The sequence below is a fragment of the Oryctolagus cuniculus genome, chromosome 5 (assembly GCF_964237555.1).
Source record: "Oryctolagus cuniculus chromosome 5, mOryCun1.1, whole genome shotgun sequence".
NCBI lineage: Eukaryota > Metazoa > Chordata > Mammalia > Lagomorpha > Leporidae > Oryctolagus > Oryctolagus cuniculus.
The window spans coordinates 131,417,566-131,442,291 of NC_091436.1; the positions used below are offsets into that span (position 1 = coordinate 131,417,566).

A 24,726-nucleotide genomic window follows, 5' to 3' on the forward strand; every position below is an offset into this window, starting at 1 on the left:
GGACAAAATAGGTCTAGCCCAAAGTGTGTTCTTGATGGGTCTTCATAATCTCTTAAGTCTGTGAGGATGAAGCTCTTTGTATTTTGCCTTAGTTCTACCACTTATAAAAGATAATCTCATACAGAATAACCCAACCAAAAATCAGTTTCTGTCATAGTTATTAAACATAGATAAAATAAGTAATAGCAAATTGATCCTTAAAAAAGAAGAAAGAAAAACAATTACGTACATCACTGTAGTCCTTATTCGTTCCAATATTTTCCTCGTCTGAATTGGCAAACCCAGGCCAGATTCAGCCATCCTTCCACCATTTTGTGGCTGCAGACAACTTTGAATCGTCTAGTTTGTTTGTAAATGACTAAGACCCCTTTTTAACGGCTATTTTTCCTTCTTGCTCCAGCTTGCCCCCCTGCTAAACTATCACTCATCCACTTCCCTCCCAAAAGACAGGCACAAAAAAGAAAAAGGACAGGAGGCAGAAGCCATTCAATCTTGTTTCCCATTTAATAGCTCCAAGTGAAGGACTTAGTCAATAAGGGTGGGGAGAGGAATTGAAGCTCATGATTCAAAGGCATTTTGTAATTATTCGAGTATTTCTTACATCTGTGCTGCCCTCGATTTCTATAGGACCACAGATCATCTCACGTTGAAGATAGTGATTTTAGGTGCTGTGATGGACTGGGGCCTTTGCAGTGGTTTCCAAGTGCCTACAATGGTAGCTGGTGTGAACACTCAGTAAGCACTCGCTGACTGAACTGACGACAGAGGATGTTAGCACAGCTGCAGGAGTTCTACCCGTCAACTCGGTTGGACAGCACATCTGTTCCCTGTGCCTGGCCGAAGTGTATGTGAGGAAACTGCTAAGGATCTGGCGTCTCTCTCTGGCGTCTCTTAGCTCTGGAGTTAGGGACTGACATTCACACAGGCGAGGACGCTGACCTCGCTCACTGCGTTCCACCCGAGTGCCACACAGGCAAGCAGTACATCTATCCACATTACGACAGTGTTCTTTGCAACCTACAGAGCTAGAAATTTCCTTTTTATAGTCTGAAGAATACAACAAACATCTAAATATATGACTCCTCTGGTTTAGATTAAGATTGCCTATAATTCTAGTCAAAATTGGAAAGATATTTTACAAAATTTGATTCATATCAGTCATGCTGAGCATCGTCTGTCACAGCCCTGAACCACGGAATTCTTCCTTGTCTTGCTGATCCATGATTTATTTACTAAGTGTTGTTTTTCTCTGAACCTATCTGCATTGCACAGAAGTCATCACTTATCACTCTCAGACGTCAAAGCTCAGGTTTCCATACAAATCGTCGAATAAAGAATTATATCTGTGGTTCCCAGTAGATTCTGGTGTGTGAACGCATAGGGGGCAGGGAATCCAAGAACCAGGCAGCAGGCAGCAGAGTTCAGGGGTGGGAGGGGTAAATATGCCTCAGCCAGGTGCATCCTAGAGGTGTTTCAAGACCAGAGAGCATCGCTATGGCAACTACATTGTATGTTAAAAATACAGGAAGGGCAGTGGAATTCAGATGTTCTTTGGAAAAGCAACAAAGGCCAAGTGCCCAAAAAATGTGTGTGTTTGTGTGTGTGATTGACCTCACATGTCAACTGTTTTCTCTCTTGAGTGATTGGGGAGCTTGGAAACTAGTCATCATAAAATATAGCTGGATACACGCAAAGAAAAATCCCTTTAGTTTTCAAAGATGAACTCATCACTCTTACAGAGGATCTCAGCCCCACTTGATCCGGTTTTTCATGTACAAATGCATGTTTAGTAATCTTACAAAATTGTTATATAAGATCCCTCTACAACACTTACTTCCCCTGTGGTGATTTAAGCATTCATTTTAAAAACCAGACCCTTCACCCTTGGAAGATCAAGAGAGTGAGAAGCAGCAGCCCTCTGCTCCTGTGGCTTTTCTTAGGCAGAGGTTTGCGCTCCAGTGTCCCGGGACAGGCCTCGCAGGTCCCACACGCGTGGCTCTTCTCATGAAGGCTGCCAGAAGCTAGGCCTTTCAGCAGACTGAAATTTCTGCAGATTTGTGTACCACACTGCTTTACTGTATCTTTTAAGTGTTAAGGGAATAAAACTATTCTGAAAATTGACAAAGGGTCACAGTCTTTTAAGGTTAATCCTTGAGTAAATTCAAAGCAATAATCCACCTTTGGAAATTTTCGGATTCCCCAGGTGCCCTTAAATCAGAGGCTTTTTCCCCAGGATCCCGATTTTGTCACCTGGTTAAAATGCTTTTGGTGCATCTTGGTAGCATCTGATGCCAGTCTCCCCTTCCCTTCCTGCCTTCCTTGCGCGCTCCTCTCTTTTCTAAACTCCCCCTCCACCCACTTTTTAAAGGTTTAGCCTTTTGTACATTGATGACCACTTGACAAGAACATTTTTGTTTATCTAGTCAAGAACACGAAGAAGCACTGAGATCAAGCTTTCGCCTCCTCTGCTTGCCTCTGCGTCTCTCCCCTTCCATTTCTTCATCCTTTTTGTGGGAAGAATGATTCTGATGACAAGCTAGCCGGTGGCCCTCGAGGACTCCTTTCAGCAACTTCCCTGGCCACTCAGGGGCTTTGCTGTAGCCGAGGAATCGTTTTGTTTCTGCTGTGTTGCCTCTTTCAAGGGTGTCTCAGATTCAATATAAGGGGTATTGGTTACAGAGATAATTGCCGAGTGTGCTCCTACTTCTCCCAGGGTTTTCTCTCCTTGCTGCCCTTAAGACCTAATGGTAAGGATTCTATTTCTTCCTTTTACCTGATGATACCTGAAACCATTTCCCTCAAAAATTATGACATTACCAGGCCTGCCACGTTGTTGTTTCACTGTAACCAAACACCGGCCAGAACTATTCAGACTTTCCATACAGTTTAATGTTTAGAAATGGCTAAGCATTTAGTTGCCTTGTCTTACGGTACTTCTAGAGCTTTAACGCTCTCATTGTCTTAATTTAAGAGATGACGAAGCTCAAGTATTTGAGTCCCTTCTCTATCATGAATGATGTAACCAATCCTAAAACTCCAGCTCCAAGGATTCCAGTTTGTTACATGTTCCTGCCAAGGCTCCTGTAGCCTTAAAAAGAAAATGAGAGAAGGCATCTTCAGGTACAACCCACCTTTGTTTCCCAAGGCCACAAATTATAGAAGCCTCTGCTAAATGCTGGTTGCAACTAAGACTTGACATTTGCTTTTATTATCAGCACACATTTGCTCTAAAGAAGATTGCATTTGGGTTGCATTTGACTGCAAATAACAACAAATCTCATTAAAGAAGACTCTTTAAATGTCTTTTAAGCCTTATTTTTGTTTTGTTTTGCTTTGATTTGTTTGTTTTGGTCTTCTATAGCAGAAGGTCAACAAGGAATGACTGCCAGCTTGGTTCTGCAACTCAGAAAGCTCCTTGATTTTCTTGTTGGTTTGTTTTCCAGGTGTTTTTGCCCCAGAGAAACAAGATATCAGAGCTTTGACTGCCATGTCTGTGTTTAGGCAGGAAGAAGGAGAGCGCTTAGGGGTAAAAAGAGAATTTCACCAGCCAAATCTACCCCTGTTAGGAAAAGCAAAAACTTATTTGCAGCCCTACCCAGCTGACTTCCACTTGCAGTGATTAGGTAGAACAGTGGCATGTGCTATGCCCTCGGAAGGTTTGCTGAGAAATTGAGGGGGTCATTGTACAGTGCTGACTCACCCAGCCACCAGTGCTGCCCCAGAACCCTACCTCTTACTGGACAGTTCACGTCTCCCTTGGAACTTTTACAGATATGCCTAGTTCATGTGTTCTGTTCATTTATTTTAAATTTGAAAGGAAGAGAGAGCTCCCATTCACTAGTTCACTTCCAGAAAGCCTGCAATTGCCCGCCGGAGCCAGGAACTGTGAACTCAATCCAGGTCTCTAGTGGATGACAGGAGCCCGGTTACCTGAGCCATCGCTGCTGCTTCCCGGGGCCTGCATTGGCAGGAAGTTGGATCAGGAGCGGAGCTGGGAACTGAACCCAAGTACTCCGATGTGGGTAGGCATCTTAACTGCTAGGCTGAATGTCCCTTCCATGGTTTGTTTTTTTTAAAGCACCTTTATTGAAATATAATTCACATACCATTTAAAATATATAATTCATTCATTTAAATTATGTATGGGAGTTCTTTTTTATTAATTTTTAAAAAAGATTTGCTTTTTTATTTATTTTGAAAGGCACGATTAATAGAGAGAATCAATCTTCCATCCACTGGTTCACTCCCATAAATGCCCATAATAGCCAGGTCTAGACCAGGCTGATGTCAGAAACTAGGAACTCCATCCTGGCCGAGCATAGCGTGGCGGAGGCACAAGTACTTGGGCCATCATCTGCTGTGTTCCCAGATGCTGGGAACAGGAAGCTGGCCTGCTATGTCACAATGCTGACCCCTCCACTCATTTTTTAAAGCTACCCTCTGAGCCCACAGTTTTTGGATGTGTTTCAAACAGCTCTGTCATAATTTTATATTATTCTCAGCTTCAAAAATGTTCTGTAAATAAAAAGCTTATGTGTGCTTACTAGAGAATTCTGTTCCAAAATGAGAGGCATTACAGACTATATATTTAATTTCTTAAAAACTTTAAATTTCTGTTACAAACATTTCCCAGTGTTCTGTAACTGGTTTCCTGTGCTGTGCAAGCCTCATGCACATAATGAAATTTGGGAGACAGGGCAAGATTCCAAGTATATTCTGAATGATCAAAAGGAGAATAAATTTTATTTGGTTTCATTTTATTGTAGTTAAGTATATTTTATCATATCTAGATTTTTTTCTTGTTAAATTTACAATCCGTATGGAATCTGTTAACCAGATGTATTTGATTAAGCGAAGCATCTGTTTACCTAGCCAGGTTATAGAAGGTTGGCTATTCTTACGTGCATCTAAAATTCCATTATCAGCAACTTCACTACACATTCATGTTATCCTCTACCTCAGGCTAATCATGTCAAAAGTCTTGTTAGAAATAGCAGTTTTAGGGCCGGCGCCACGGCTCAATAGGCTAATCCTCCGCCTGCGGCGCCGGCACACCGGGTTCTAGTCCCAGTCAGGGTGCCGGATTCTGTCCCGGTTGCCCCTTTTCCAGTCCAGCTCTCTGCTGTGGCCAGGGAGTGCAGTGGAGGATGGCCCAAGTGCTTGGGCCCTGCACCTGCATGGGAGACCAGGAGAATCACCTGGCTCCTGGCTTCGGATCAGCGAGGTGCGCCGTCAGCAGCTGCCATTGGGGGGTGAACCAACAGAGAAGGAAGACCTTTCTCTGCCTCTCTCTCTCACTGTCTAACTCTGCCTGTCCAAAAAAAAAAAAAAAAAATAGCAGTTTTAGTCTTGAAGATAGGGAGTTTAGTCTTCTCCTCCTCTCACTTCTTGGACATTGTGCTGTTTTTTCCTTTTGTAGGATCACAGTGAATGTTTCCAGCTTTTGGGACATTTGAAATAAGTATAGTCAGTGGGAGGATAATTATAGCAATACCATGATTTGAAGGCTTAGCAGAAAAAATTCAGATACTTTCTGATTTTCTCCTACTGTATCTTTGTGCCTTCCCCACACCTATTTTAACTCTTTCCTGAAATGATGGTCATGGACACGGCTTGTAGTTCAGAGGGAGAGGCTGATCAGATTGCTGGGTTTGTAGTTCTCACAGTGGACCTCAATTCAGCGGAATCCTTTCTTGCCTCCCCTGGGGCCCTATGTGGCGCAGGCCAGGACGGGCTCACTTAGGTCTTCCCTCTTCATTCCCACGTCTCCCCCATCTCTTGTCTCTCTCCTCTGTCCTGTCCTTACAATAAAGGGGTAAGCAGACCAATCCTTTCTACTCCTTGGGTCCTCTTAGTCCCTCTTATTTATTTATTATTTTAATACACATTTCCATGAACTTTTAAAGATTTTATTTATTTTATTTTAAAGGCAGAGCTACAGAGAGATGAAGAAATGGAGGGAGGAAGGAAGAGAGAGAGAGACAGAGACAGAGACAGAGAGAGATATCTTCCATCCACTGGTTCACTCTCCAAATGACTGCAACTGCCAGGGCTGGGCCAGGCTGAAACCAGGAGCCTAGAATTCCATCTGGGTCTCCTATGTGGGTGGCAGGAGCCCAAGGACTTGGGCCATCTTCTGCTCTTTTGCTCAGGCACATTAGCCAGGAGCTAGATGGGAAGTCTAGCAGCTGGGACACAGTCCAGTGCCCATATGGGATACTGGCACTGTGGGCGGCAGCTTAACCCATGGCGCCACTGTGCCAGCCCTTGCTTTCTCTTTTTAAAAGAAGCTAGGATAGAAAAGTCACTGCCTTAGTCTAGGGACAGCTCAGCTGCAGGTGGTGGGGGACAGGGATCTCTTCAACAGTTACTCCATTTCTGTGATACTAGAATATTTATTGAGTTAATCCTTCTTTAAATTATTGTGGTAAGAACCAGGATAAGTTTTGGGTGTTGAATAAGGGACATAACAGTCCTCCTGGCTTGCTTTGGTTTGAAGCTCTTCAGTCATAAACAGCTTGGGAATAGAAAGTACCCTGTTGTCCTGTGCTCTTTACAGTTGGATTTTTGGCCAAAAATTCTACTAGCCTCTCACGTGCTGGAAATTTCATGGCATGTACTTACCTCAAAAACCTGGCAGTAATGGGTGCTGGAGTCTAAGATGATAGATCTTCCTACCTTCCTTAGGCGTGCACCATCTAATTGTTACCTCATGTTCAGTGTAAACGCTTATCAGGGTTTTTTTCCTGAGACCTAATGCTTCTGTATTCATTTCTTCTCTAAGATTAAAAGCACAGAGCATGTATAAACAAGTACTGTCTTTATTAGGAAGTTCATAATGACCCAGTTAGAAATAGAGCGTTATCTATAGAATTGTTTGAGAATATGTGATAACCTGATAAATAATATCCTGTTAATAGCAACATTTCTGGTAAGATAGCAAAACGGCTCTGTCATGATTGTATTCACTCCAGTGAGATCCCAGCTGTATACATTGCACTCAGAGACAAGTAGAGAATCCATGAAGCTCGTTGCATCTGTTTGGGAAGAACATGTTAAATACAGTCAGCAAGTCAAAATCGGTTTCATTAAAGATTCTGAAAGAGTAGTTCTGTGAAAACACCAAGTGCTGTAGGTTTTTATTGTTCTGTGGTCACGGACTGCCCTGGCCAGCACCTTGTAAAATGCTTTTTTTTTTTTTTTTTAAAGATTTATTTATTGATTTGAAAAAGTTGCAGAGAGGCATAAGCAGAGAGAAAGAGAAAGATCAATCTTTCATCCACTGAAAGAGAAAGATCAATCTTTCATCCACTGGTTCACTCCCCCAAATGACCACAACAGCCAGAACTGGGCCTATCCAAAGCCAAGAGCCAGGAGCTTCTTCTGGGTCTCCCACATGGGGTGCAGGGGCCCAAGTATTTGGGCCATCCTCTGCTGCTTTCCTAAGAGTATTAGTAGGGAGATAGATTGGAAGTGGAGCAGCCAGGACTTGAACTGGCGGTCTGCATGGGATGCCAGTACTGCAGGTGGCGGCTTTACTTGCTACGCCACAGCACCGGCCCTGTAAAGTGCTTTTTATAATCACAGCAGAGCAGGAAACATGGCAAAGGGACAGATCTGTACAAGTCTATTTTCTCCTGGTAATCAACAAACAACACACCGTCTACCAAATCGGTTTAGTTTGTGGTGTCATATGCCTCTGTAACTGATATATTAATCGCCTTCTCAGTGACTAAATGACATTTATTTTTGGCTTATTGTTTATTGACTTTGTTTCTTTAACTTCTTCATGTTACCCTACTACTTCCATCCTTTCTAGTAGGACTCTGGAGGATAGTGGTCTATGGCATTCTGTTTGCTTTGAGATGGTCCAAGTGCCTAGGCCCCTACACCTCAGGTGGAAGATATTTCTGTTAAAATTTTGAGACGGTAGCCCCTGAAAAAGTTTTTAAAAGAGAGGCAGAAACTAATTTTTTAAGCGCCTGGTTTATTTGTTTGCGAGGCAGAGAGAGTGCTCCCTCTGCTAGTTCACTGGGAGCTAGGAAGCCAGCGTCACTGCCTCCCACGGTCTGCATTGGCAGGAAGCTGGAGGCAGGGGCCAGAGCCAGGCACTGAACCCAGTGCTCCCATGTGGAATGCAGATGACTTGAGGGAAGTCTTAACCACTGGCTAAATGCCTACCCTACCTCTGGGTACTTTATGAGGGTGGGAAGGGAGAGACAGAGGGAGAGGGGAAGAAAATAATCAATCAACCAATCAATCTTCTGTCTGCTGGTTTACTCCCCAAATACCCACAACAGCCAGGGCCAGGCCAGACCAAAACCAGGAGCCCCGAATGCTACTGGATCTCTCATGGCGGGGCCAGGAACCGATCTTCTGCTGCCTTCCTAGGTACACAATAGCAAGAAGCTGGATGGGTAGTGAGGGTGGGACTTGATCCCAGGAACTCTGATATAGGTTGTGGGCATCCTAGTTGGTAGCTTAACCTGCCATATCACAAGTCATGGTCGTCATTTTTAAAAATTAATTAATTAGAGAGAGAGAGACAGTGAGAGTTCCCATGTACTGGTTCACTCCCCAGATGCCTACAGTGACTGGAACTGGGCCAGCCCTTGGCTGAGGGCCAGGAACCCAGCCCAGGTCTCCCACGTGGGTGGCGGGAGCTCGGTTACTTGATCCCTCACTACTGGCTTCGCAGGATCCACCTCAGCAGGCATGTAGGCATCCTGACTGCTGGGCCAAGCGCCCACTTCAGCTCTTCAGTTAGTTGGAGTTTTTTAATTTATTTTTGTTCCATTTCCTTTCTAATTCTTTCACTCTTTGGAGATACACCAGAAATTTGGGGCAAAAGGCAAGCCAAGAATTGTCAGTACACTTGTTACAGTAATGAAGATGGGATTGTGACCATGCAGAATGTAAAAACTCCATGTGGAATTCACTACATGAACTTCTATTGAAATACCCAACAGGAGAAAGAGATTTTAGACATTTCTACGCTAAGCTCAGCCTAGTTTCAACTGCACTTACCTTGGTGCCATAACTCTTTACTGCTCAGTAAGAGCAGCTGTTTTCTGCCTCTGCCTGAGGTCAGCCAAGTTTTTCCATGAAGGCACAGGTAGGAGATGCTTCAGGCTTTGCAGGCCATATGAACACTGTTGCAGCCACTGTGCTGTGCCTGGTGAGTGTGGCTGTGTGCCAGTGCAACTTTTATTTACACAAACCAGCATCCATGGGCCATAGGTTACTAACGCTTAATGTAGTTACCTGCCTCTCTCCCTAACATCTATGATCTTTGTAGGTAGAGGTGAAGAGTTACAAAAGTCTTTTGCCTTATACAGTTTCCCCCAAAAAATGTGAATAGCAATACTTACAAGCCTGATATTAAAAGATGAATATGGAAAATCAGTGCTTGCTTTGTAGACAGGATACATCCAGTGGCCCAGTGGTGTTTCCTGCTGTGTGTTGTGGGGAGATGAGCCTTGTGGGCTGCCGGAGGAGGAGGAAGAGGAGGAGGGCTCACAGGAAGTCCTCCCAGATCAGGCTCTGACCTCAGGAGGGGTTCTGCTTTTATCCCTGATGAATAGTGAGGTTCTTCCAACATGTTATTTGTAAAAGAGGTTTCGCTACTAAATACTTTTTAAAATATTGGTTTACAAAAAAAAATATTGGTTTACATTTTTTGCAATCAATATAATCCTTTTTTGTATTACATATATATATATATATACACACTATATATGTATCGCTTTGTAATTAAAAGGGATAAAAAATGGAACTACAAATCATCTAAATTAAAAGCATCTCCGTCTCTTCCCCTGTCACGGATCTGAGAGGGTGCAGTGGCAGAGCAAGACAGAGGCAGAACTGGGGCGGCCGCCTCCCGCCTGCTGGTGATGCTGTCCCGTTACTCTGCACTGCCTCCGAGTATCCTAGTGTCCAGCAGGGGTGTAAGGGGAGTCGTGGAGCCCTTCCAGCGTCCACATAGTAGAGAAGGTAACCTGAAGCCTCGTGGGTCTCTCCTTACCTGCTCAGGCTCCCTCTACCTGGCCCTCCTAGGAGCCCCCTAGTTCCCATAAGCCCCCAGGCTGTCAAGGTACAGACTGCACAGAGCTCAGCGCCAGCTCCTACCTCGGGGATGTTTCCCAGGCCCTGATCCCTAGACGTTGATTGAACAGTCTCGTGTGTGACTTAGACAAGCTGTCTTAGCTGGGTCCTCATGTGCCCTCAGCATTATCTCAGGGTTGGCTCTTGGGGATTCAGTGCCAGAGTGGACAAATCCTGAGACACCGGAGAAATCACCCACCTTGGACTTTCCCTGGCTTGTGAATGTTCCTAATCTTTTCTATGACTCTCCACATGTGAATCAGGGCAGTGGTTCAGAGGCAGGTGCGGGCATGTGCCTGCACCTGTGCATGGGTGCCTGCATAGTACCAAGGCTGTGTTCTCAAGAAGCCATGTAGGTCCTATCAGCCAAATAACAAGACAGAAAAAAGGGGTCCAGCAGATAGGTGATAGGGCATAGGGGAGATAAGTGTTTGTTACTGATGAGGAAGGGCGAGCCAGCAGAACAAAAGAGTTTAATTCCCAGAATACTGTGTTCTAATGAAGCCCCATGCTGTGTTTGAGTCAGGGTGGCAAGGGCTGGCTGCAGCAAGGCCTTAGATGGGAGTGAGTCGTTCCTCTGTGACTCCTTCACTCAGATCTCCTTCTTTCAGGCAGCCAATATCCGCCCCTGGAAAGCCTCCTTTCTGTGGAGGAGCTTACCTGCTGGCTTGCCTGGAATGCGTTTTGGAGGATTAGTGGACGTGGCTTGGAGACTGGCCCCTGCGCCCAGTACACTCTGGTGAATATTAATGTCGGCATCTGGGAGGGTTATTTCTCAACGGGCAGCTCTCACAGAATACATTCCAAAGAGGGAATGCTTCGCTCTTGTCTGAGGATCCTTCAGCCAAACACACGTGGGAGGGAGGGGCAGCTCCTCTACAGGTTATGGGACAGCAGCTGCACTGCATGCGCACACCTTTGCCGCAGTGGGGGGACCTCCTCAGTGGAGCCTTTGCTGGGGCCTCCCGCTCCGGGGAGAGGAGTACAGGTGACTCTAGGGGAAACAGAGGCAACTACCCTCTTAGCCTTTCGTCCTGCAACCCATGCCAGCTTGATTTAATTATGGCTGTGTAGCAGTTAGGAAAGTTAGAGTTATTAATGTTCAGCTGAAAACGTTTGAATTAAAATTTGTAATACCAGCTTTGAAGACCTGGATCAAGAAAACTACTGAGTGGCCAGTGATCAAAAGAATTCCATTGAAAAATGTAATTAGCCATTTTTTCCTCTAGCTGTTACAAAAAAATTACCCAAAATATTGCTTTTTTTCCCCTGGCTTCTTCCCATTCTTCAAAAGATTTACCACACAGTTACATACCAAATTGATTAATTATTTTTTGTTTATAAGAACGTATAGTTGGATTTTTCACCTTCATATACTGGCAGAGAAGATGTTGCTGTTATTCTCATTAATGTTGTTTTTTTAAAAATGGTAAGTCGCATACCACATGGAAGATCATGATTCATCAGACACCTCCGCCTACAAACAGAATACTTAGTGTAAGTGTCTACTTAGTGTAAGTGTCTCTGTAGTTAATATTATGTTTTATTTTTGTGTTTTAGGGGGTAGTTGTTTCCATGTGAAAGCCTTCACAAAAAATTTCATGAAAGAAGGTCATCAGAGAGGGACTATGGCAGGAAATTTAAGCTTTAAGGAGATGACTGATAGAGTGGATTTCCTTGCACAGAATGAATACCAGATTGGGGAAAGCAATGGGAGAAAGAGAACCCAAAGAAGCAACACTCACACAGGGGGTACCGCTGAAAGGAGAGTGAGGGTCTGAATTAGATGGGCAAATGTTATAAAACCATTTTCAGCAAGAGCTCAGGACTTTGTAGATTGTGTCCTGTGGGGAAAAGAAGATGACTCAAAACTGGAGCAGAGGTGGAAACCCAGATCTGATGCGGGTCAAAAGGCCAGGCTGACAAGAAAGAGAAAGAGGTTGGAGGGGAGAACAGTACTGGCTGTTTTAAGAGAGACCAGAGAAGAGATTTGGTGAGAGCAAAAATAAAGAGATGACATGATTGAATAGGAACAGGTTTGCCTTGTAGTTCATCCCTGCTGGAATGTTCTCTGGCCTGTAATATTCAGAGTTCAGCCTTCCCACCTTGTTTTGCCCTTCCTTTCTCTCCCTTTAGCACCAGGTTGAGAGAATACAAAGATCTGCCTGTAGCTAAATTGTGAGTTCTTCCACAGACACAGATGCCTATGAAAACCTGACCCAAGGGAATAGAAAGGAGCCGTGGAGCTTATTAAATTTCTCTTTGGCCCTGCTGCTTGGTGCTTTGTAGGCTGTGCGCATGTGGGCACATATTAGCATGTGGTCAGAGGAGGGGCAGAAGAAGAAACTGTGACGTGAAATAGCAGTCGGAGTTAGTGCTTTTCATAAATTATTTCCTATATGAGGTGTGGGGGCTGGAAGTGGAAGCCTTGGACTGAGATGCAATGCAGTCTGTGAAGTGTTAAAGAGGCTATGCCAGGTTGAGCTACTTGGCTTTTGTGGGAAGGGTGATTTATCTGCAGTTCCCTCTCTCCTTCCATCATCTTCACTTGTCCTGCTCCTCGTGTTTCCTTTAGTCGGACTAAACGGAGCTTGTGATCTGTAAGGTGCTGTGCTGGGGACCATGAGAAATACTGAGACCATGACCCGTGCTGGTCCCTGCCCTGCAGAAGCAAGGTCAGGTGGTTTCTCCTGAAAGGACTTGGTCCTGAAGATTGAAGGGGGGAGCCATCACATGTTGTTATGCAGGGAACCTGGAACCAGTAGACTCTGCCCCCCAGCCTGTTGGCTGAACGCCCACCCATGCTGGAGTTTTCTTCTGCAGGAGTCATGTACTTCAGAGAAGATCCAAGAAGTCAAACCCTGAGGAGGGCATTGTGGCGCAGTGGGTTAAGCTGCCACTTGGGACACCTGCTTCCCTTGTCAGTGATCTCCTGTGCATCCTTGCCACTCCGAATTTCATCCAGCTCTCTGCTTACGTACCTGAGAACCAGCAGGTGATGGCTCAGGTGATTGGGCCTCTGCCATCCATGTGAGAGACTCAATGGAGTTGTTGGCTCCTGGCTTCTCCTAGCTTAAGCCTAGGCCAGCCCTGGCTGCAGCCATTTGAAACAGCAAGTAGACTTTCTCCCTCTCTCTCTCCCTCTCCCTCTCCCTCCTTCCCTCTCTCCCTATCTCCCTCCCTCTTTTCCCCACCTTCCTTTCTGTCACTCTGCATTTCAAATGAATAAATAAATCTTTAAAAAAACAAAAACTCTGTAACATTCAACTTGTAGATTAGTGAGCTCTGTAACATGCCCGGCTCCTCTTGTCACTCAGGATGGAGCACAGGGATCAGCAGAGCCCACGCAAGTGTGCTGTTAACAGGAGAAAGGCATTCTGGCCTTTTAAATTACAACAGCCTCTAATAGTCTTCCTAGCAAATGAAGCTGAAAGTGAGCCGGACTTGATACCCAGGGAGCTAAGCCCCGTGGTCTGGGCAGCACCTCATCATTTCTGCTTCTTAGGTACCCTTTTCTGCTCCTGCCCGTGAGCCACTGATTGTGAAGCCGCGTCATGACGAGGAAACTGCTGGGATCAAGGCAGATGGCCTTGCTACAGAGAGGAATTGATGATGCCAGATTTAAACACCGGCAAAGAGCTATGAAAGCCGCGTACCTGCTTACCGTGTCGCTGCCCGAAAGATCTCCAACATAATGAGACTTCACTTTTGAAATATCATAAGACCATCCGAACAGTTCCTGATATTTCTGATGGCAGTATCTTTCTTAAAGAAGGGACAGTATTGGAAAGAGTCACCTTCAAAAATATAAGAAAGCTGTTCTTCTTCTCAAGGGCTCTTTGGCCTAGACAAAATTTTCTCATATATCCACATTGAAAGCATAAGATGAAAGAATTTTTATCCTATTGGTCTATGTAATATGAAATTTAGATCACAAGCTGGGGCCAAAGCATAGGTTGTTAAATAAGAGTTTACCAAGTGATCAAATAATCTATAAAAGATTGCTTGGGCAATGTTTTGTTCATGTTGGAAAATTAACCAAGGGATTTAGAAAAATAGATTTGCATTGAAAGCAGGAAATGTGCTGATTATAAATTTTTTAATGTGATAATTTATGCAAAATTATTTTGCAACTGTTGAGGTCTGTGTGAATATGAGGTAGGATGATGATTAGTTGTTCACCATTCATTCCACATTCAGGCTCTCTGGCATATTGCAGCTGTAGCCATGCTGTTTGGTAGTATTGCTAACTTGTATGTTGCCACCTAGAACCCGTGATTCAAAACTTAATCCCTAGAAGGAGTAAAATGATAGCCTCAGGTAGCTGTTAAAGCTGGTGGTTTTGTATTGTCTCAAAGTTTCAGAAAGCTTTGCCTCACCCAGTTTGCACAGTGAGATCCTGTAGGCGTTTCCTCCACGGGCAGACAGTGCACCTGCATGATACTGTGCCTGCTGGAAGAGCCCGTGGGGCAGCGCCTCCCCTCCCACCCTGATCTCACGCCTCAGTGAGCCAGCACAGTGGAGCCCAGATCTGCACTTTGCCACCTCCTTGCTTCTTTTTTTTTTTTTTTTTGACAGGCAGAGTGGACAGTGAGAGAGAGAGAGAGAAAGGTCTTCCTTTGCCGTTGGTTCACCCTCCAATGGCCGCCGCTGCAGCCGGCGCACCGCGCTGATCCGATGGCAGGAGCCAGGATCCAGGTGCTTTTCCTGGTCTCCCATGGGGTGCAGGGCCCAAGCACCTGGGCCATCCTCCACTGCACTCCCTGGCCATAGCAGAGAGCTGGCCTGGAAGAGGGGCAACCGGGACAGAATCCGGCGCCCCGACCGGGACTAGAACCCGGTGTGCCGGCGCCGCAAGGTGGAGGATTAGCCTATTGAGCCACGGCGCCGGCTCTATTTTTATTTTTTTAAATCACGGGGCTTCAGTGACTCAACACAGGAACAACGCAAGCCAGACAGCCAGCTGCAAAAGAATACTGTTAACCAGCGCCTTTGTTTCCTCCCCTCCTGGAGTCCCAGCTTTGAGAGATTGAACAAGAGCAGACAGCGCGCGGCCGCTCTGACATCCTCTGCCTGCCGCGTTTCCCGGGGACCCATTTCCTCTGTATTTCCCCCTCCTGCTGTTGCAGGAGGACTGCTGTCCCCTTTGCCCACTTAGAGGCAGGGCCCCCGCGGTGGCGGCTCCTCAGGAGTTGTCGTGTCTGGGATCTGCAGGGCAGCCGCCGGGGCTGCTTCACACACTTGTGAGAAAAGGGAGTACTTGGCTGCGGGCTCCTGCCGAGAATCTCATTTTGGACTTGCAGTCCTCCAGCGGCTCCTCTCAGCTGGACTTGTCCCCAGCTGAGGACGAAGCTGCGCCCCGTGCCAGCCGACAGTAGGGAGGCCTCTCATCTTTGGGAGAGTCCGGGTTCTCGCCAGTGAAGTTGCTGCTCTGCAGCTGTGTTAATGCCCCCTGGCCGCTGTCACTGGCGCCCTCCTGCCTCTCAACAGAGAAGACTGGAACAGCGCCCCTAGTGGGTTGTCTGTCTCTCCGCTTGTCACCCAGAAGAGTGGGAAGTGGACAGGTGTAAATGGGTTGAGGGCACTGAAGGTTCCCTTGGTGACCCCAGCTTCGTGTCTGCGGCATCTGTTCCTCTGGCTCATGACCTCTGGTCCCCTATCATGGAAGTTAGCCTTCCCCTGGTTAGCAGCCGAGAAACGGTCAGGACTCCTCCTGGCCTTTCTTCCTTGACCCTACCCTGAGCCCTCCTTGTCGCCGCCCACCCTGCTCCCCTCGTGCTGCTGCTGAGGAGACTTTGACTGTGTCAGCTGTCCCGACTTTGCAAGGCATGCTGCCTGCAACTCTGCTAACTCCGCCCAGCCTGCTGCACCTGAGACTGCTTCGCCTCGCCACCCCACACTGCAGCCCTGCGCCCTCCACTTCTACGAGGAGTCTTTTACTTGAGTGGAAAGCGCTTTCCCACCATCTTTGTTCTCTTTATCTAGTCTCTCAGGTCCTGTAGCCATCACACCGTCGTTGCATTGCCATTCTTATCACTGTAATATCTGTGGGGGAACATCAGAAGTTCATGAAAAGTGGAATTAAAAGACAAGTTTATTTTGGTACACAGAGATTTTTAAATCTGTGCATACAAAGGATCTTCAAAAAGTTCCTGGAAAATGTGTATTGTGAAAAAACTATGCCTGGATTTCAAAATTTTTTTGCACCAAAATAAACTTACCTCTTAATTCCACAAGCATTTTGAAGCATAGTCATCCTTTCTGTTGAATACCTTTTCTGTCTACCCTGCTATCTTATCATAGGCCCCATGTGTTCCAAGTAACAGAAGTCAAAAAAAAAGGGGGGCACAAGCTCCAAATGGTGCCTTTATTTACATGATTGGGAGGTTTCTCAAGGAATAGAAACGCTGATGACCCTCCCGGGAACATGGAGTCCGCCAGGAGCCAGGGCGGCCCTCTGTAGGCCAGTCTCTGATTCCTCTGCTTCTCACTGAGGGTGAGTTTCATTGCTTCTTTGTGCCTGTGGTGAAAGAGGGTCACCCCAGAATACGTGCATCTTTAATCATCTAATTTTAAATGAATGGGACCAATTAAGCTAGAATCTCACATAAGTCTCAGTTTCTGAGAAAGGAATTTTGTTTAGCTCACCGTAGATTGTGTGGCTTCCTAAGATACAGTCACAGCTGCAGGACCAGCTGAGCTCAGGAGCCCGCCATGTACATTTTGAGATTGGGCTGGAAAGAATTCTCAGGGAGAGGACTGGTATACAACATACATACTGTACATGTGCTGCACGTTAGGATTGGAAGGGCTCAGAGAAACCACCAAGGTGTCATAAGGGATAAAGCAGAAATACAGCTAAGTAACTTCATGGTGGTGTTGCTTAGTACTCAATAAATATTTTTTTAATTGTTGAATAGAAGATTATTATTTCCGAAGCAGGTAAAGGGTTTCTTTTTAAGATTTACTTATTTACTTGAGAAGTAGAGTTACGGGGGGGGGGAGGGGGGGTCTTCCATCCACTGGTTCACTCTCCAAATGGCTGCACCAGCCAGAGCTGGGCCTATCTGAAGTCAAGAGCCTGGAGCTTCTTCCAGGTCTCCCACACTAGTGAAGGGGCCCAGGGATTTGGGACATCTTCTACTGCTTTCCCAGCCTATAGTTGAGAGCTGGATTGGAAGAGGAACAGCCGGGCTACAAACCAGTGCCCATATGGGATGCTGGTGCTGCAGGCGGAGGCTTAGCCTACGATGCCACAGCGCCAGCCCCAGTAAAAGATCTTTAACTCAGACTAGTCTGTATGAATTTTTGAGGTCAAGAATATCTTTGGCTTTGAGAGGTTTAGAAGGGATTCAATGACAAGTTATTACAATCTCACGCGTGTCCTGGCAGTCCATCTTCCCTGGGTTGGTTGTTTTCACCCAAATGAGAACAGTTTTAGCAGCAGCAACAGTGTGAGGCTAGGCCTTCAAGTGGCATTTCCCACATGTTGGACAGTTAGAAGTAGGCCAAACAGGCACTTGCCCCTGGCCTAAAAGGTACCAATTCAGTGGAGAAGCTTTTGCTCTCCACTGTTATTCTTCAACCATTGTTCACAATCTGGCACAGAATTAATCCCTTAAGAAGGATGGAAAAAATGCCATTCAGCACAACATAGTTTGTCATCGCATGCATAATGCAGTCTTTCCAATTAGAAAGCTACAATTTGGAAACTTTCTTCATAGACTGATGAGAGAGCAATTATTTTAAAGAAGGGAAAGCTCAGTCCACTGGGTTTGCCTGGAGTCACTTCTGACTCAAGCCGCAAAGACAAGAGTTTTGAAAACATATTCGCTATTGAATTTCGTATGAAAACACCAGCAAGGAGTGCAATTAGTTGCTGTAAACCAAACCCCTGGTAATCAATGGTATGCAGCCAGCCAGAGCGTTTATGGAAGATGTAAGCAAAATCACATCTGCTAATCAATTTTAAAAAATCCAACACTTCACGGCTTTTAGGGAGACTCCACAATGAGAATAAGAGAAGATGGAGAAGCCAGCATTTAATGTCACTGGGCATTTCATGCAGTGCTCATTAGGGAGAGAGGTTTGTGGCAACAGCTAAACACAGCCCTGATCTGCATCAATACGTCTTGGCCAGTGGCTCCCTGTATTCAACCTCTTTTGAAAATGGCTTCTGATGTATGGGTGGAGGTGTGGATGTGCTGGGTATGTTTCAGGAGCTCATCTCAGTTAAGGTCAGAGGGAGTGTCTGTCCTGGCTGAGCTCGCTGTGCAAAAATTCCCAGATAGATTGCAAGTGGAAAGACTTAAGAACAGACTTTGCAGGCGGGGGAAGAAGTAGAGGGAATTGGTAGGTTTTTTCATTTGCGCCTTATTAGAACAGAATTCCTCTCTATGATATAAAAGAGATTAAGCCAGTTTTTACTTTAGTGTCTCTAAGTTGCTTTTTTTGGTCAAATTAGTGAAGGGATTTTCATTCCTGATTAAGCCTAAATTCCAAGCAAATATGCATTCTGGCATGTCAATTAGAATCCGGGCTTAAAAACTCCACAATGTGCTTGTGTCCGAGCCCTAGGCTTGATAATCTGAGCTCTGTCTGTCTTCCCTTCCCACTCAGAAGTCACCATGACCCCACATTTCAGCCCCTAGGGACCCTTAATCAAGGAACAGAAAGATGTCTCAGCCAGCATGTACACTTGGCTGCTGTTCAGAAAAAAGAATTTAGGCCAGAAGAAATGATTGAGGTAAAGATCGATAGACTAGGCTGATAAAAATTAATGTCTTCAGCATGCAGACTATGATAGGCAGTAGTAGATTAATATCCTTTAGATAGGGAGGACACTTAGTTATTAACAAAAGGATAAATATAAGTCAAAAATGGGAAAGAAGTTCCCATTCAGTGATAAGTAAAAAACATCAAATTAATAAGATATATTTCATCTATCTAGTTGGTAGTATTTTTAGTATTGGTGATATTGTGTATAAACAAGAATCTACTATATACTGCTAGTAGTGAACTAATTGGTTTAGATTTCCATGTGGGGTGGAGGGAAGAGAAGTATACAACTACTTTGTAAGACACATCAATACTTTAAAATGTTTGTATGCCCTGCTCCAGGTGTTTTGCTTACAGAAACTTTCAAAGGCAGTAACAATAGATTTAGCTAAGAATGTTCCTTATAGAATTTAGTAACAGTGAGATGTTATCAATGCCATACATAAGCATTAGTAAGAGTCTGATTAAATAAGTTGTGGGACAATCATACAATGAAATACTATAAAGTCAGTACATATGATATAGAAGAATATTGCATAATTCAAAATATATTTATAATAGATTAAGTAAAAGAAGCAAGTCTTGAACAGTAAGTACTGTGTATATATGTTTGCAGAATTACTGGAATTACAGATGATCTGCATCTTAAAATAATGATTTGCCTTGAAACAAAGTGGAGGACTTTATAGGACAAGCCACCCATAGGGCCTGGTGTAAACAACTTTAAACATTCCCTGAGTCAACTTTCACTCCAGGAATCTCTACTGCAGCGTTTATGGTACTCATAAATGGTCCTCCTTCTGTATCTTCTCCATATCCCATATTCTCAAGGTGACATATCTTGAAATCTGATTAGGTTCTGTCCCAAAAGGACTGATTGTTTTCATTTGGCTCCTCTGTAGAACACTGACTTGTGATTGTCTAAGGCTGGGAGTTATGGTAAACCTGTGTCTCCATTAGTAATCCAAAATCTCATTCTGGAAGTCTCAACGTTGCCTCCCAACAAACCCATTACCACAGCTGTTCAATGAAGAGAATGATTAATTTGAAATGTTTTCCTGGTATTAATCTGTGCAGGCAGAGTTAGGAATTTCAGCCCAGTGCATGTATGGAACATACTCCATGTACAGAGCCCATGTGTTTGGACTAGAATCTTTTTTTCAAAAGAAAGATCTAGGATCTTTCTAAATGAAAGCCACACAAAATGGCAGCAAAAAATACATTTTTTAGAAGTTACTCAAATATAAATTAATACTGGCTATCTGCATATTCAAAGAAATGACTAATATAGAAATGATTCATTTTCTTGTCAGGCAGGTTGGTTTAATCTAGGAGTAGAATTATTGGACACTTAAGAACAGTAGGGCAGATCTCACTAGTCCAAGTGATCAATTTCAGTTCACAGTTGATCACACTGATAGGTCTAAGAGTCAAAGGGATCACATAAACAAGACTAGTGTCTGCTAATACTAACTGATAGAATTAAAAAGGAGAGAACAAGCCAACATGGGAAGTGGGATACACAGCAGACTCATAGAATGGCAGATGTCCTAAACAGCATTCTGGCCTCAGAATCATCCCTTAAGGCATTCGGATCCAGCTGAAGAGCCCATGAGAGTATTTTAGGCATGGAAAGCCAAGACACTCTGGCAAAAAAAAGAAAAAGAGGACCTAAATGAAAGATCTCTGCGAGTGAGATCCCAGTAGAAAGAACAGGGCCATCAAAGAAGGAGGTACCTTTCTCTGAAGGGAGGAGGGAACTTCCACTTTGACTGTGACCTTGTCTGAATAAGAGCGAAGTCAGTGAACTCAAAAGGCTTCCATAGCCTTGGCAACTCATGACTAGAGCCTGGGGTGATTACTGACGCCATAAACCAGAGTGTTAAATTGTTAAGTCAACAACAGGGTCACTGTGTACTTCCTCCTCATGTGGGATCTCTGTCCTTAATATGTTGTCCAATGTGAATTAATGCTATAACTAGTACTGAAACAGTATTTTATACTTTATGTTCTGTGTGGGTGCAAACAGATGAAATCTTTACTTAATATATACTAAATTGATCCTCTGTATATAAGGATAATTGAAAATGAATCTTGGGCCGGCGCCGCGGCTCACTAGGCTAATCCTCCGCCTTGTGGCGCCGGCACCCCCAGTTCTAGTCCCGGTCAGGGCATCGGATTCTGTCCCGGTTGCCCCTCTTCCAGGCCAGCTCTCTGCTGTGGCCAGGGAGTGCAGTGGAGGATGGCCCAAGTGCTTGGGCCCTGCACCCCATGGGAGACCAGGATAAGTACCTGGCTCCTGCCTTCGGATCAGCGTGGCGTGCCGGCCGTGGTGGCCATTGGAGGGTGAACCAACGGCAAAGGAAGACCTTTCTCTCTGTTTCTCTCTCACTGTCCACTCTGCCTGTCAAAAAAAAAAAAAAGAAAGAAAAAAAGAAAAAAAAAAGAAAATGAATCTTGATGTGAATGGAATGGGAGAGGGAGCGGGAAATGTGAGGGGTGTGAATGGGAGGGAAGTTTTTGGGGGAAGGAAAAGCCATTGTAATCCATAAACTGTACTTTGGAAAATTATATTTACTAAATAAAAGTTAAAAAATTTAAAAAAAAAAAAAAAAGAACAGTAGGGCAGGATCCCTTCTGATTGAATCAGGATAGCTTGAGTGGTAATGTGCTTAGGTGGACTAGAAGGAATCAGTGATGTGATCTGTTTATGCTTTGCAAAACCTTTAAATAGTTTTCTCTACTTAAAAGAAGAGATAAAAATTATTGGGTAGTATGGGTTTAATCATTCACGGTGGACAGAATTACAATTGAAAACGACGAACAGGGGATGGTGTTTTGGTTGTAGCAGTGCTTGGGATACCAGCATCCCATATTGGAGTGCTATTTGGAATAGTGCTTTGAGTCCTGACTCCTTTGCTTTTGATCCAAATTCTTGCTGGTGTGGGAAGGCAGTGGATGATGACCAAAGTACTTGAGTCCCTGCCACCCACATGGGAGACGTGGATCGAGTTCCTGGCTCTTGGATTCAGCCTGGCCCAGACTTGGCTGTTGCAGCCATCTGGGAAGTGAACCACAGGATATAAGATCTTTCCCTCCCTCTTTCTCCCTCTCTCTCGGTTGCTCTGCCTTTCCAATAAATAAATCTTAAAATAAGAACAATGGGTAAAGAAAAGAGGGGAACACAGGGACAACCCAAATTCTCAGTAATAGCTTTATAGGTAACACTGTACTTGACTGGTACAAGGGATTTTTATTGGTTGTAATTTCCAGATTAAGGGAAAATGATGATTCAACTACTTTTTAGAGTGATAGGTTATAGGTTTTAAATCATGATGCAGCTACATAAACAAGGAAAAAGGAAACATTTGGTAACAGGATTACAAAATGGGTTCTGGGTCTAGATAACAGATTGGAGCCCTGTATCCACCACTCACTATCTGTATGAGTTTAAGCAAGTGACTTAATAGCTTTCAGCCTCACTTTTATCAACTATATTTTGATAAGAATAATGGTGTTTGTTACGGTATTCAGAAGGATTTAATGAGATAATTGTATAGAGCACATAGCACAGGGCCTGGTACACAGTGAGCATTAAAGAAATGTTGGCTACAGTGATCATTATGATTGGTGTTGTCACAGGGAATGTGTTTGCTCAGCAGACATTGACTGAGGATAAGCTGTGTGTGAGACACTGCCAAGTCTTGGATGTAGAAAAGTCAGTTTGACATAGGCACTGCCTTCAAGGAGCTCAGTATATATTCTAGCTGTGGAGGAAGCAAATGCACACGACCAACTGTAAAACACTAATACATATTTTGCATGGGAAATAGTTTTAAGGCTGAAATAATAGAAAACAATGATCTGTCTCCCATGTCATACCATCAGAAGCAAAATGCTAATCCTGATATGCAGTGCTCAGATTCTTAGTATTTCAATTCTTATTTTTTAAATTTGAGAAGCAAGATATCGAATGCACATATCATATATATGATCACACATGAGAATATTTATATGAATCTATACCTGTATTACTACTACTCAGATCAAATAGCACATTTCCAGCATTCTAGAAGGTTCCCTCATACCCTGTCTCATTCAATACTTCCCCCAGAAGTAACCACTCCTCCGATTTCTGTCACCAATAGATACATTTTGTCTGCTTTGAGCTTTATGTAAATGGAATAGTTTAGTCAATGCTTGGGTTCTTGTCTGGCCAGAAAAGGGGAATAAGAACAATAGTACCAGATTAATAAATTTATAAATACTGAATAAGAAAACTTTACTAGTGAATAGAAGTTTACCTGTATAGTTGGCCCTGTTAATCTTTGGGTTACACATCCCTGGATTCAACCAAGCACAGCTTGAAAGTATTTAAAAAATTATTTTGTTCATACTGAGTGTGCACAGACTTTTCTTTCTTGTTATTATTCCTTAAACAGTAAGGTATAACAACTGTTTACATAGCATTTACATTGCTTATTAGGTATCATAAGTAATCTAGACATGACTTAAAGTACAGAGGAGGATGTGCATTGGTTATTTATGAATACTACAGCATTTAGGGGCTGGCATTATGGTGCCAGCATCCCATATAGGCACCAGTTAGTGTCCTGGATGCTGCATTTCCTACCCAGCTCCCTGCTAATGGCCTGGGAAAAACAGCGGAAGATGGCCCAGATCCTTGGGCCCCACATGGGAAACCTGCAGGAGGCTCCTGGTTCCTGACTTCTGGCTTTGGCCTGGCCCAGCCCTGGCCATTGCATCCATCTGGGGAGGGAACCAGCAGATGGAAGATCTCTGTCTTTCCCTCTCTCTCTGTAACCCTGACTTTCAAATAAATAAATAAAGCTTAAAAAAATACTACATCATTTATATGAGGGTAGTTTAGACAATCTGTGGATAAATGAGGTTAAAAGATGAATTTGTTTTGTTGCAAAAATTTTTGAAATCCATACATAATTTTTTATAATTATGCATTTTCTACTTTTTGAAGACTCCTCTTGTAAGGGATTTTAGTATCCGTGAATTCTGATATCCCTCAAAACAAACCTCCCACAGATACTGAGGGATGAATGTATGTCCAAATCAGGTAATCTTACCAAAGCTATAAAATGATGCTGAGAATGAGAAGGAACCTAAGGCAGATTCCCTTCAAGCAGTGGTCTCAAAGATGTTACCTTTCAGTCAGCCCAGACAGCTGGAGATGGGAGCTGGAAGAATCAGGAGAGGAGGGTTTGAGGACTTCTCCTCTTACACCAGTGTAAAGGGAGACAGAGGCCGTCTGGGATTGGATAACTTGTGAAATAAACTAGAGAGACAAGTTCTCAGTGCATACTGGCTCCATCTGTTCTCAGATTTTTGTTGGGATTACTTTCTTCCTGCACTTGTGGGAAGTGTGGTGGAGCAAAGGAAGCAGGTGGGAGGGATAGAGTAGACATGGACACCCCTCTGGGCCTATAGCGAGTTAGAACATTAACAGGGGCCAGAGCTGTGGTATAGCATTAACGTTGCCGCCTTCAGTGCCAGCATCCCATATGGGCGCTGGTTTGTGTCCTGGCTGCTCCTCTTCTGATCCAGCTCTCTGCTATGGCCTGGGAAAGCAGTGGGGGATGACCCAAGTCGTTAGGCTCCTGCATTCAGATGGAAAGACCTAGAGGAAGCTCCTGGCTCCTGGCTTTGGATTGGCCCAGCTCTGGCCATTGCAGCAATTGGGGAATGAAACAACTGATGGAAGACCTCTCTCTCTGCCTCTCCTTCTCTCTCTCTCTGTAACTCTGACTTGCAAATAAATAAATCTTTTAAAAAGAGAGGGAGAAAAAACATTTACAGCAGTCTTGTGTT

General features: G+C 44.3%; 1 protein-coding gene across 5 annotated transcripts in view; it reads left to right on the forward strand.

Moving 5' to 3' along the window:
- BTBD9 (BTB domain containing 9) overlaps positions 1–24,726 on the forward strand; it is a 435,326-nt gene that overhangs the window by 321,789 nt on the left and 88,811 nt on the right. Inside the window, exon 9 of one of the 5 annotated variants that reach the window (XM_070074117.1) lies at positions 10,716–10,845. The exons of 3 other annotated variants lie outside the window; for them this stretch is intronic. In XM_070074117.1, coding sequence (XP_069930218.1) covers positions 10,716–10,800 — 85 coding nt within the window. In that variant the 3' untranslated portion in view covers positions 10,801–10,845. Of the gene's footprint in view, positions 1–10,715; positions 10,846–13,609; positions 24,706–24,726 lie in introns of those variants that run through there. One more of the 5 variants, XM_070074119.1, reaches the window with a different exon arrangement.